At 47.1% G+C, this 14765-nt stretch overlaps 2 protein-coding genes across 2 annotated transcripts in view; both read right to left on the bottom strand.

The window, feature by feature from the left end:
• Det (Deterin) overlaps positions 1-14765 on the bottom strand; it is a 434366-nt gene that overhangs the window by 44235 nt on the left and 375366 nt on the right. The window lies entirely within an intron of this gene.
• Rift (Riboflavin transporter) overlaps positions 1-14765 on the bottom strand; it is a 37993-nt gene that overhangs the window by 12013 nt on the left and 11215 nt on the right. The window contains exon 2 of the mRNA XM_065225508.1: positions 11313-12498. Within this exon, the coding sequence (XP_065081580.1) occupies positions 11313-12498 (1186 nt within the window). The remainder of the gene's footprint in view (positions 1-11312; positions 12499-14765) is intronic.

Genomic DNA, 14765 nt, shown 5'->3' with positions numbered 1-14765 from the left:
CAACGAGATGAAACAGCGATTCCGACACCTCCAACACGGTTTTTTGCACTGCTGGAGGCATTACGGTCTGTGCGATAAACCGAAAAGGCATTCCCGAACAATTGAGCACTGTATAAACGGTCATCGAGCCATGTCTCCGTCAATACATCATCATTATATATGTATATACCGTAAAATTTTTCAAAATTAAACAACCCAATTGATCCAATTTTAGATTTCGGATCTATTTGACATGTAGATTACGAATATGCAATTACCTCAGCACCCCTAAAGAACCGAATTTACTTGCACTGTCTAAACCTGACTTTATGACAGGTCATCTAAAGTCCTCATTGCTTCTGTGCCATTACGTTTGCACCGTCGGGGTTAACCCTCAATTTGTTGACAGTTCAGTGGTACTGTTTACGTTGACGTGGAAAATTATCGAGAAAATCTACCCAAGAAAAAATCGACTAAGTCCACGTAAACAGTACCACTGAACTGTCATCAGATTAAGGTTAACCCGACGGTGCAAAACTTAATAGAGGTAACTCTAAGAGTGGATCACTGATGACACTAGGCGAACGATTGAGATCGTAGAGAAGCAAAAACCGTGATAGAGCGGGCGACAACCAGAAGAGCCAAAAATGAATCGCGTCAACGGTATTCGGCTCTAGAGAAGGAACTCAACCCAACAAACGATTTGAGCTGATTAAAAACTGAATGAGCTATTTTTAGCTGAAAGAGCCAAGAAGGTTACCTGTCTGTTGAAGGAGGGAATACGATATACACCTCCTCTACGATATCTCACGACACCTGAGTGGAGCAAGGATGAATCCGAAGATGCCAGTGAAAGACGCGACTGGACTGGCCTTACCGACTGAAGCGTTAGTTTGAGCACTTCGAACAACTTTTTCAAGTTTCGACGTCCAACTAGCCATCAACATCTTGGCATGGCCGCCAACCGTACGACGCATTACTCGCGTCAACTCCGAAGCGCCATAACTGCTGCAGGTTATCAAAGCAGTTATCATGAAATCCAACAAGGCTCCGGGGCCGATCGCATATCAGCAGAGATGCTTAAAGCTGACCCAATTCTATCCGCACAAATGTTGCATCAACTATTCTGTAATATCTGGGACACACCGACTGGGTGCCCTAAGGAGAGGGATCTTACTGTGTGCGACAACTGGCGAGGCATCATGTTACTGTGTGTTGTTCTCAAAGTTCTGTGTAAAGTTATCTTGGATTGGATTCAGGAGAACAACGACGCGACTCTCCGGCGGCAGCAGGCAGGATTCCGTGCAGGAAAATCTTGTTTGGACCATATTGTCACGCTCCGCATCATCCTGGAGCAGGTCAACGAATTCCAAGAGTACCTCTATTTGGTATCCATTGAATAAGAAAAAGCTTTCGACCGACTCAATCACGAAAATCTGTGGCCTGAGACGCAAAAGAATCCCGGATAAAAACGTCAACCTCGTCGAAGCGCAGTACGAGGCTTTCACATGTAGAGTCCTCCATAACGGAGCCTTGTCCGACTCTATCCCGGTAGTCGCATGTATGAGGCAAGGATGTATACTATCACCGCTATTGTTCCTCATCGTAATCGGCGAGATTATGGCAGGTGCAATTGACCGTGTACCGAACCTATCACTATGAAGCACCTCAACGACTTCGATTTGGCTGACACTCTGCTTTCAACGGCGGAACTTGTTACACTCGTGACAGAAGTTCTCAGGAACCTGCAGGACCCGAACTGAACAGCTTCATGCTGCCGTTTCCCTCATCAATAAGTATGGACGGTGAAGCCATCAACATTGTCAATTGGAACGCTTGCTCACTCAAGAGCAAGAGCATCGAGTTCGTTGAATTCCTCAACGAACGAAAGATCGATATCGCCATCATCACCGAAACGCACCTGAAGCCCGAGATTAACGTCTTCTTTCTCGATTTCCGGCTTGTGAGGCTGGATCAAACCAGCTGCGGGGAAGGAAGAGTGGCCATCTCTCTAAGGAGGAACATCTACTGTCGGCTGCTGAAGAGATTCCAGCTGAAGATATGTTGGCCCCATCACCATCGTTGCGGCTTACTTCCCGAAAAAAGTCAACATCAGGGACGGGTCGGCCGCAGATCTGCGATGAGATATTGTCAAGCTAACACAACGGCGGAAAAACTTCATGATCGCTGGCGACCTGTACGCCAAGTTTGGGGCAACAGTCGGCGCAATCGAAATGGCACCTGTGCAGTATTGACGACCCCACGCATAGAGATGCTAGCCGTTCACTACCTACTATGAACATAACCCTGCGCACCATTCAGCAGATGTGACAGCAGACTATGAGAGCACGCAGTGATCGTCGCTCGTCCTCTTCGTCATCGTTCCGTCACTGCGAGTGGATGCTTGGGTAAGTGGTTGGTAAAACCTGCAACCGGATTCCTCAGTGAATGGCCGAACTTCACTCCCACCCGGTTGAGTAGGTCCGGTGCCCACGCAACCATCGACATCTACATCAACAACTTGGCCAACAACATCTCGCAATCTGTGGTTTACCAAGAACTTAGCTCGGACCACTATCCGCTGGTGGCCGAAGTGGGTTCCTCCGTGAACCGATTTGAAGTTTCCCGACACAACGTTCACCACGCTTAACCATCTCGAGTTCCATTTGATCTTACAAGGAACATCGACTGGCAGAAATATGCAACAGCGGTGACGATCGGTGTTGAATCGATAGATACACTTCCACCGTTGGAAGAATATCGATTCATCACCGATTTGATTTACAAAAGCTCACTGAAAGCACAAAAGAAAGATACTTTCAAAGATTTTCGTAGCCACAAAACTTCCACAATCTTCGACTTGAGACAAAGCGAAAACAAGTCGTCAAAGCAAAACAACGCCGTTATTGGCGCATTTTCGTCGAGGGAATCTAACGAGAAACCTCAATGAACACCTTGTGGAGCGTGGCTCGAAACATGCGTAACCGCTCATCTTCTAATGAGAGCGAAGAATACTCCAACCGATGGTTATTCGATTTCGCTAAAAAAGGTCTGTCCACGTTCCGTTTTTGTTGCTGAGCTGGCAGCAATCAACTTCGCATTGGGGATGTTTTCCAACATGCCCGCAGACCATTACTTCATCTTCTCGGATAGTCTCAGTTCGATTGAGGCTATTCGGTCGAAGAAACCAGGTAGGTACTCATCTTATTTCCTTTCAAAGGCAAGGGAGCAGATGAGTGTGCTGGTCGAAATATCATGTATGAGTTCTTTCACATTGCTGAATCCCAGGCATTGAACAGGCGGACTCTCTCGCAAAGGTGGGTGCGTAGGACTAGGCGCTAGATGCGCATCTTCATTGAATAAACTTCGTAGACAGGTGTGAAAACGGTTACGATGACATCGATCACGCAGTTTGGCAATGTACGGCTCTGATGAGACAAGCTCCTATCCTGATCCTATCCTTCAACAATGTACTCCTCTAACCTCGGGTAAGCCGCGAGTATTCGGCCCAACTCCTACTAGACATAGAAATAAGTTAATTTTGTTACAAACGAACAATTAATTATCGGCTCCGTAAAGCTAACGCGATTGAACCTTCCAAATAAACGAACTAGATAAAAAAAAACTATCACCGCGCCGACTGGACGCAGTTCCAACGCTGCGTTGACACCAGTATCGACTATGACATCCAGCCGGAAACGACCGACAACATCGATCGGTGCCTGCGCTTCATCGATGAAGCGATTTCCCAGGCCATGGAGCAACATGTGCCAGTATCCAGGCAGGTGAGTAATACCAACCGGTGAAAACTAACGATTTTAAATTGGCTCACTACTTGACTAGCCTATTGGTCCCAAGCAAACGATTAACGTACCCCATTCTAGTATAAATTCTAGTACTACATTATGTTTGTTTTGATGAAAGTTTGACAGATAAAATGAGGGGTTCGTGGATTTTCCTATGTTTCGAGGGGTGCATCGATTAGCTTGGGACCGAAGAAAGTACCTCGGAAAGTACCAGAGCTGACCCAAAAAGTTGAGCTCGTTTCTTCGGGACCTTCTGGTCTTAGAGTTACCTCTATGGTAAAACTCTGAACCTTGACAGGCCCACTAAAGACCTCATTATACTAAGCAACACGATTCGTAGGCAGTATCAGCGTACTGGGCTGCCTAACCTGAAGGCCCATTGCAACCGTTCAAACAAAATCATCCAAGCCAGGATGGTGAATGTCAGAAATAACGATTTTGCAAACAAGATTCGCTCTCTCACAGATTGTGCTAAGCCGTTCTGGAAAATGGCAAAGATTTTTGAAAATAGGCCAAGGCCCATCCCTCCTCTTTCCCCTCTTAATCAGAATTCGGATCCATCCTTACTCATAACCCCAGTTGAAAAGGTCAATGCTCTTGGTCAACACTTTGTTATTTGTTTATTTGTTTATTTGTTCTTCGTCTTCGACAGTGTCGTACAGACTAGTTTAACTTATGCTATGTTTTTAATCCTATTTTTAAAACAATTTTTGGACACATTAAAATCAAACAAATCACTAACATTGTTGAAAGCTCTGAGGCAAGAACTGAGCGGGTTGTTATGACCATAACATGTTCTATGTGCGGGAACTGCGATAAGTGCTGAGTACCGCAGCTGACGCTGTGGAACGTTCAGTGATACTTGCAGGAGAAGATCCGAACAGTCGACGTTATTCTGGACGATATCGAATATAACCAGCCGCTGCAATTTCAGCCGTCTTGCCGATAGCAGTTCCAGATCAATTAGTTGACATCGTTCTGGATATGCAGGTAGATGGACAGGATCATTCCACGGTAGGTGCCGAAGAGCAAAGCGAATGAATGATTTCTGCACACGTTCGATGCGGATCACCTGAGATGTATGGTACGGTGCCCAAATGGGAGCAGCATATTCCAGGATACTTCGCACTAAAGCACAGAACAAGGCTTTTAATGTGTGCACGTCGGTGAATTGAGATGCATTGCGGCGAATGAACCCAAGAACGGAGAAGGCTTTGGCAGTAACGGTGGATATATGTTCGTTGAATCGAAGCTTACAATCCATGATAACTCCTAAATCACGGATAGACTGCACACGTTCCAGCGGAGCAGTGTCAATATTGTAAAGATGATTGATGGGAATCCAACAACGGCTAAAAGTGATCACCTTGCACTTATTGATGTTCACGCACATTCCATTTTCCTTGCACCATCGTGAAAGGGCATCGATGTCAATCTGCAGAGCAACACAGTCCAAAACAGACTTGATGACTCTGAAGATTTTGAGGTCGTCGGCAAAAAACAACTTTCCAGAAGATATTTGCAGGCACAAGTCATTGATGAAGAGCACAAAGATCAATGGACCTAACACACTCCCTTGTGGAACTCCAGATGGAATGTAGAAGGTCCTGGATCGTGCTGAGTTCACCTGGACGAATGCTTTCCTACCAGTCAGGTAAGACATTAGCCAGTCGGCTATCCAATCGGGAAAACCCATATGTCTCAGCTTTTCCACGGCATAGCTATGCGGAACAGTATCAAATGCTTTCGAAAAATCAATGTATACAGAGTCCACTTGATTCCGGCTTTCAATCTCACGAAACAAAACGTTGGTGTAGCATAATAAGTTGGTTGTTGCAGAGCGATGGGGAACGAATCCATGCTGGTATTCCGAAATTATCGGTTTTGCTGCAGACAGTAAGACCTCGTGGACCAAGGATTCAAAGAGCTTTCCCAGGCAACAGAGAATCGAGATCCCGCGGTAATTTTCAACGTGCCGCACGCTACCCGATTTGTGGATGGGAATCATTTTGGCAGTTTTCCATAAACCTGGGAATGTTTTTTCATTTAACGATCGATTGAACAGTATCGTCAAAGGTTTAACTATAGACTCGGCGCAATTCTTCAGCAGTGTTGGAGTTAAACCGTCGACTCCGGCTCCTTTCGACGCATCTAGTTTGGCTAACGCTCTCAACACTTCCTCACGAGAAAAATTGAAAAAAGGAAGGTGGATATCATGGGATGGCACATTTTGAAAACAACCCGGGTGAGGTTGGGGCGACCCCGCATTAAACACACTTTGAAAGAAGGTCGAAAAAAGATTAGCTGCCTCTTCAGAAGAGCAGGCCAAAGCGTCACCATACTTGACATTGTCCGGAACACGATTGCTTGCCCTTTGTTGCTTCACGAACCTCCAGAACATTGATGGGTTTTGTTTCAAATTCGATTGCAGCCTCTGCATGTATTCATGGTAGCTTGATGCTACGAGCTCTTTGTAGGACAGTTCCACAAGGTGAAGCGATTCTCGGTTTTCAATGGTTTTGTTAGCGAAGAATCGTTTACGTGCTTTACGCAGTCTGTTGCGCAGGTTTCTTAACTCAATGGACCACCAGGGCTTCCTGTTGGCTCCACTAATAGCAGGGCGGCGTCGAGAGACCTTCAAGTGGAGAATTTCGTAAAGCTTGTCGTAAAACAGAAGAACAATATCATCGACAGAGTGCCCCTGAAGAAGCTGCTCCCAGTCAACCGATGAAAATTCTGCATTGAGAGATTCGAAGTCGCAGCGCCTAAGATCCAGATCAATAGAGTCCGACTGAGCGTTTGCTGGAACGTGCACACATCTATGTACATCAACTTGAAGTTCTAACGGCGGATGGTGAGGATCGATAGGCAAGAGTGGTAAAACAGGATGCGATATTTCAAAATCGTCATCGTTAATTCACATAACCTTGGCCAAACCATGGTGAGTCGCCAGGAGCCTGCAGTATCGGATGCAATGTCCAGAGTCGCTGCCACGGCCGTAGTTGTCCCTGACAAAAGTAGAATATCGGCTGATGATGTGTTAGCAGCCATTAAATCGACCAAGAACATGAAGGCCGCTGGTGGCCATGGAGTGGTTAACCTCGAGTTCAAGCACCTTGCAGCGGTCGTCAATAAGTGTTTGGTGCTTGGCTACCTCCCTACATGCTGAAAGTTAGCCAAAGTCATTCCAATCCACAAGCCTGGCAAAGACCCGACCGGTGCCAAAAGTTATCGCCCCATCAGCCCCATTGTTTTCCATCTCGAAGTTATTCAAAAAGTTGATACTCAGCCGTCTGCTGGTATTTTCAAATGATAGTTCGTGATCAGATGCACTCCATCCTGGCCATCCAGGAGGTCCACCAATACCAGTGGACCTTAAAGAGAAACGAAAACATATTCCACTCAGCGGCAATCGGAGTCCTGGCACCAACACCTTTTTCGACCATACATCTAGACACACACCTTCCAACCGTGGCGGTCAGACTCGAACAACCATTCCCGATTTCAGTTGTTTCCGCTTACCTTCCATGCGGGAAGATACACAACCTTAAACAACACCTCAGCGATCTGCTTCAAGACCTCGAACGACCCATTCTGGTACTTGGGGATATTTATGAACGGCCGTCATCCAGCATCGGGAAGCCCGAAAACCAACTCCGGAGGCTCTACACTTATGGAAGTGGCAGAAGCCTCGGATTTCGTCGTTCTTAACGACGGGTCCATCACTTTCACCAGCGGACAGAGGGTTGTCAACAGGCTCTTCTGGAATGCCGGGGATGATCCCATGGGCAGGGACCATTACCCACTGGTAATCCAACTAGATGACCGACCGCAGGACACATTACGTAAACCACGATGGAAATACGACTGACTGGTCTCTTTTTCAGAAGTCCGTCGACGCCGCATGGTTCAATTCAACACCGGGCAGTATCCAAGACTTCATTAGCTCCATCCATCAAGCGGCACTTTCATCAATTTCACGAACCAGTCCCAACCCAGGATCCCAGAAGGAAGGCTCTTCGGGCTGCTAACCGGCTACCTTGGGACCATCCGTCGAAAGAAGCGGCCATGGCCACCTACAGAGCAAAACGCAACGAGTGCCGACAAATAATCCGGTCTGCCAAGGGTTCAAGCTGGGAACAATTTCTGCACAGCATTAATGCTGGTCAGACGCCCACTGACCTGTGGGGTAAGGTTTAAGTGGCAAACGGAAATGCCGCGGAATGGGCATCCGGGTAGATGGTACCACCACTAGAGACCCTGATAAGATCGCCCACGCTATGGGGGAATATTTTGCGTCTCTCTCGGTCATTGACGGGTACGATGATCGCTTTCGTCGTGTAAAAAACCTTTCGACGTACTCATTGGACAGCATCTACATCCCAGAGGATGAGCTACCGCTGGAGATTAATCGGCCTTTCATGCCACGGTAACTCGACCTACTCGATGTCATTCCAGAAGACTGGAGACACAGCCTAGTCGTCCCGATCCCGAAGCAGGGCACCTCGGATCGCGAGCCGAAGGACTTCCGACCGATATCTTTGACATGTTGCGTCAGTAAGGTGCTGGAGAGAATGGTCAACCGTAGGCTCGTGCTACGTAGGCTTGTGGAGAGTAACGGCTACATTGACCACCGCCAGCACGCTTTCTGTCCTGGACGCGGTACCGGGACCTACTTCGAGACGCGAGAGATTCTGACCAGCATGCTGAACTCGCTACGCTAGACATCTCTAAGGCTTATAACAGGTCATGGACACCCGACATTCATGTTCAACTCACGGACTGGGGTCTGTCGGGACACGTTCTTCATGTTTTGAAGAACTTACTCCGACATCGTACTTTCCAGGTATGCATCGGAAACCATAGATCAAGCGGATTCCCCGAGGAGACTGGCGTCCCGCAAGGTTCGGTGATCGCAGTCACGTTGTTTCTAATACGGATGAACGGAGTGTTCCACAGCTTACCCAAAGAAATATACATCTTCGTGTATGCAGACGATATCGTCTTGGTGGCGGTCGGCTCCACAGTGAAGGCCCTTCGCAGAAAACTAAACGTGGCCACGAATGCAGTTCTACGCTGGACCAAATCCGTCGGATTCTACCTCTCGGTGGAGAAATGTCGACGGAATGATCATGCCGTTTAAGAAGTCTATCCGCGTCCTCGGCATACGCCTGGATCGGCATTTAAACTTTGGAGACCATTTCAACGAAGTGAAGGGTAATTTCCAAACGAGAATCGGTTTGCTGCGGACATTAGCCAGGAGGCATCTAGCGAACAACCGTGCTGTCCGGATGCGCGTGGCTAAAGCGGTAGTCGATTCAAGATTAACATACGGATGACTTGCCTAGCTGCCGACAGGATGATTTCCCAACTGTCCCCGGTATACTATCAGGCCATTAGAATCACATGAGGTCTCCTCCCCTCCACCCCCAGGCTTGCAGCTTGTGTGGAGTGCAGATCTTCGAAGGTTACCCTTTGACAAATTTATCGTTGCTACCGTTTGCAAGAGGGCAGTTGGCTTCGCAGAGAAGACAACTGAAACAAGTGATGGAGTGTCCCTCCTTATGGAGGCGAACAAACTCCTGAAGGATGCCGCCGACCTGGAGCTCCCCCCGGTAGCCAGGGTCTACTGGTGTGGAGCCAGGGGTTGGAACTCACCCGGACTTTCTATCGACTTGGCGATAAAGAACAGATTTCGAGCGGGGACCAACTCCACCGCACTAGTGAGATCGGTGGCCGAACTACAACGAACCAAGTACCCAAATCACCTAGCACGATACACTGACGGATCCCGAACTGGCGGAAGGGTAAGTATTGGGATATCCGATCCGGAGTTACGCACCTTCTACCGACTTCCGGACCCTTGCAGCGTTTTCTCTGCTGAAGCTGCCGCCATACTAGTAGCCGCCACCTCGCCAACCAGCAAACCTATCACCAGCGTATTAACAGCTCTTCAGTCCGATACAGTCAAGCACCCTTGGATCCAGGCTATCTAGAAGCTCGCTCATAGAGGAATAACTTTCATCTGGATCCCAGGACACTTCGGGATCAGAGGAAATGAGGAAGCCGACCATCTGGCGGCAAACCTCTATACCCAAAAGGTCCCTGCTCAAGACATCAAGCGGTGGACCGTGACTACAGTATGGAATTGCTTTACAAATGAATGGCTGCAATCTCAAGATCTCTTTATCCGGAAAATTAAAGGGGACACCAGAAGATGGGATGATCCGCCTGAACACCGATCTCAAGTAATTCTATCGCGGTTGAGAACCGGTCATCCCAAAGCCTCCCACAACATGGGAGGCGGAGGTCCATTTAGGAAGCAATGCAAGACATGCAATGTGACACATAAAGTGGAGCATTTCCTATGCAACTGCCCCCAATACTACGGACCACGCATCCAATACGGGATCTCAGCAAGCGTCAGGGACACCCTGATGTATGACCCCTCTAGCACCACAGCGCTCTTGTCCTTTCTGCGGGAGACAGGATTGATCAACCAAATTTGATATATGAATAATGATCCAAGCAACGACAACGGACAAAGGATTGAACTACTATTGGCAACAACCACAGATTCAAAAACGGGCGAGCGACTATATTAAGATGATGCACAAATTAGGACACGGAAATGGACGGATGATGGCACAAAATTACGCACAGCGACAACAATGAAACTGAACACGGAAAACTACTACACATAAGAACAAAATGACCACAATAGTCGGACACAAGACCAAGCGACGACAATGGATTATGACAAGGACCAACTACTAGACACACCGCAAGTTATGTGAATTTCTGCCAACAAAACCAACTCCATTATTATAACTCTTTCTAACACAATAATTGTACCCTTTACACATCAGGGGGGCCGTTCTCTGAAGTCCTCTTTCCTTTCTGATACGTTCAACGTTGACACTGGAGTTTCCCAGGGTGGCCTTCTTGGTCCTATCCTCTTCACGTCAGATCAAGACCAACAATTGAAATGGCCTTAACTCCATTTTGTAAACAAACCTTGTAAGGCCATTTTCTCGCGAACCGAAGTCCGCAAAGGCAAACCAACATAATGAACAGGTAGGGGAAATTCTCCTCTACCCGATTGTGTTCCTCCCCTTCCGGGTGGAGGTATTTTGTCAATGTTTGCGGATGACACTGCCATCATCTATCAAGGTCGAATGATTCCTGCTCTGTCCAACTATTTCAAAAGCTGGAAAATTTGTATCTATGCAGCTAAAACACAGACCATGAAGTCGTGAAGTAGTTTACCTTGGTCACACCCTTGATAGCAAGTTGCTGTACCGTTCCAATGTGGAAAAACATACACCACTTATCAACAGAAAGTCCAACCTGTCCCTTAGACTCGTTCTCCTCCCTATTTACCAAAAAGAAGGGTTCTATTTCCCGATACATCGGGTCGATGCATAATTACGCCAATGTTTCTCGACCCAGTGGCCGCGAATAGATTTCCATGCGGTATTACAAAAGATATTGCCCTGTGAGCGCCGTATATAATCGATAACTTACCACCAGCACGTCCCCGATGGTCCGCCCCACCAGCGGCGGCGCCGGACTCATGAACGCCGTCATCAGAGTGTACACCGCAAACAGCGCCGCCAGCAGCGATATCGACGTGATGGCCCGTATCGACGTATGCGGGAGAAACACCGCCAGGAAGCACGCCGCCGGATTGGCCATCGTGCTCAGCGTCACCGTTAGATGGTACGCCACATTGCCGTACGGCAGACACGAGTACGACTGGACACTTGGAAAGATTCCGTTCCCGAACATGCACAGCACTCCGAGCAGAATCATGAGATAGGTATAGTTGCGATTCGAGAGTATTTTGTTTTGTTCGAGCTTGACGCTGGATTTGTCGGTTGACGACGCCGACGACGACGACGCTTGGCCGGTTTCGTAGGTGTAATCATTGCCGTGATTGATGACTACGGCAGCGTACTCCTTGCGACACCGCGGATGGTTATCGAGAATCGTAAAAGCAATCGTACTGATTATTAAAATCACAAACACAAAGATGAAGTACTCCATCGAACCGAAGCGTGGTGGTGGCGTGTAGCTGATGAAATCCGGCGCATCGGGATCGGTGGAGTTATTCGCTATGCATTCGGCGTTTCCTCCTACGCCCTGGATCAACGCAACGATGCTCGGGAGGAATCCACTCAGTCCTTCTCCGATCAGATAGGTGATCAGGTAGATGGCACGGAATCGTCCCATGTAGGGCATGAACAGTACCGAACTAGTACAGCCGACCAGTGCCAACGCGAAGACGCACACAAACATCGCCACAGACCGCTCGGCGCCAAACACGTGCGCCGTCACTTCGTACAAGAACGCCATACAAATGGCACCCACGGTACCAACGACTAAAACTGCGTAGATCATGTACGAATCCTTGAACGCCCGCACTTTCTGCAGTCCCGTGTAGATCAAGGGACCGAGGTTCCCCAGCTGGGTGATGATCACCAAATACGACGGAAGGTTCCATCCTTCCGGTGCGTTCACCACCAGCAGCGGCAACTGCACGAAATTCGAGTTCACTCCGATCCACGCACCAACGCCGAACAATATCGCCAGGAGGTCCACCAGTAGACTACGACCCTGGAGTGAGTCCCGCACGCCGGATAGTTTGCTTTTCATGGTGTTCGGCCTCCGCAGCAGGCAACAGCTTTCGGTCAGCACGGACGAAGATGGACTGAAACGGTAGAGGGTAAGGATAGCATTAATATTGATTGACAATGGCAAAGGCCTTCTGTGAGATTGCCAGGTAGGGCAATTATATTAGTATGCGATTAGATAACGACCAGTCGGTGCAACTTGTCTGAGTCCGAATTGAGATTGGACCACGCGTTTCAACAATGTGGTCGGTCGTCGTCATTGGCATCTTTGAAGTGCAGCGAGCTTCGTCTAGTTCATGGCAGGTACGTGGATATAGTAGGGTAAATGGCTTCGGCATTACCTTTACCCATTATGGTCAGGGGGTAAATGAAGTTCTATGGTGCTCATTTTTTGAGCGATTGGCCAAAGTTGAACGATCTAGGTCTGTGTTTACCGCCCTGACGATAATAGGTAACGGTATTGCCGAAGCCATCATTAGCCTTATGTAGCGGTACTTTTGGGTTTACAATCGTACTGATCCCCAACCTTTCATTTTCATTTAAAGAAAAATCTCGCATAACAGGATTACTCAGTCGTAAAAATGTAATCAGAAAGTCTAAGGAATGGTTTGAATACACTCAGCGAAGTGTATTAATGGCAAAGTACAGTGAAATTAACGTTTAGCTTTTGATTGCCGAAAACAGTCAATGGGTGCTGAAGTCAACATTTACCCTAGTTGCTTCAAATCAAGCACTGAACAAAATTCTAGTTGATAAAACGAACATCGGCATAGATATTCCGGAAAATTTCATCGTATTGCGCCGAAGCTCTTGACCGCATCGGAGAAAATAACAAAGTCCAGATGAAGTCTCTAAACCTGGAGTCGGATGTGGAGAGAGTACTTGGTATGGTGCGCAGGCCAACGCACAGTGGGGATTTTGGTAGCAAAAAGACTTGAAATTGTCTGCCGCTTAAACCACACATTGTAACATATAACTTCCTTTGGAAAAAATGTCAAGAATTTTTCCTTTGGTTTGTTTTTTCCGTCGATCTTGTTTTCCGTGCTGAGCACCAATGCTACCGACGTACCAGGAAGGCAGCTCCCACACCTGGACCCTACCTATCGACCCATCAACTCATGAACCGGGGACCAACGGCTTTACTTCCCATCCGAAGGAAGGCGTGATCAGAGTTGTTATGCCTCAGAACATCCCGGTGGCGCCGACTGGTAGTCAAGAATATTATTCTGCGTATTTTCAATGGGCGCACGCGGTGATAAGTGCATGTGTTGAGCCTATTTTGCCCAAAATCCCGTATTTTCTGTAGGTCTGTCCCATTATGATACTTAACTGATTCAAATAGTCACTACCTTTTATCAGAAATGGCCAATTTGTCTTCTAGTAGTCAGCTTATGACTTTTAAAAACTATTGATAACATTTATAGGAGAGCATGGGGTCAAATAAGCCAGATATTGTAATAAAATATAAAAGTTTTCCGAATTTAAACTCAATATTAAAAAAAGAGATGCTCAGAAAGTGGATTACAATAGTCTAATGGACAAAACTGATTCAAATGCATGTTTTGAGCGTATTTTGATGCGATTGTTTTTCGTCTACTTCAAACCAATCCCGACATAGACTGGTTTCTAAGTGCGGATTAAAACTGAAGCAGACTTTATTTGGCGAACATAGTGCAATTTAAAACAATTTCTCTTGACCTTCTACAAGCTACCACCTCACACGCGATCTTCGGATCTGATCGGGCTAGGGCCGTCTTCATCATATCCGTCAGGTTTGCTTCAGGAGAAACTTAACGTGACAGATTCGGTCTGATATGTTTATAAATTTTATGGCAGCGTTCTCCAGGCTGCTCATCCACAAAATTCATAAGAAAAGGCTGTTGAAAAAAAAATCCTAAACTGTTATAGACTAAGATATACTACTAAGCTTACCAGTTGTCTTATGAACTCCGCCAAATGTTGGTACTTGTGGATGCATGGCGGCAGGTTACGCACAAACGGAAACTCCTGTAAAACTTGCTGTTCGAATTCTGCGTACAGGTGGGCCACTTTATCCGGATCAAGTTTTCTGTCTGATAAAGCGAGACAGCTTATCAATCTGAGATTTTCAACTAAATTTAGGTCGAGTTCAGTACTTCAGCAAACTTGACTGGGTCTGATAATAGTTTTCTCGCAGTATTACCATTGTTGCTATTCCCACTCCTCCCGATTTTTGGGCGGATTATATTCATGCCAAAGTGATTTTCTAGTTCACCTGCCATTTCTCGAGCTTTTGCTTTCACAAGTGGATGCGTGAGAGCTGGATGACCCTCCACTAATTTTGTGGCAGCCATTCTTATAGACC

Source organism: Ochlerotatus camptorhynchus, unplaced genomic scaffold (genome assembly GCF_037179485.1).
Source record: "Ochlerotatus camptorhynchus isolate MF236.1 unplaced genomic scaffold, CSIRO-AGI_Acam_v1.1 ptg000230l, whole genome shotgun sequence".
In the NCBI taxonomy this organism is placed as follows: domain Eukaryota; kingdom Metazoa; phylum Arthropoda; class Insecta; order Diptera; family Culicidae; genus Ochlerotatus; species Ochlerotatus camptorhynchus.
This window is presented reverse-complemented; position numbering and strand designations above follow the sequence as displayed.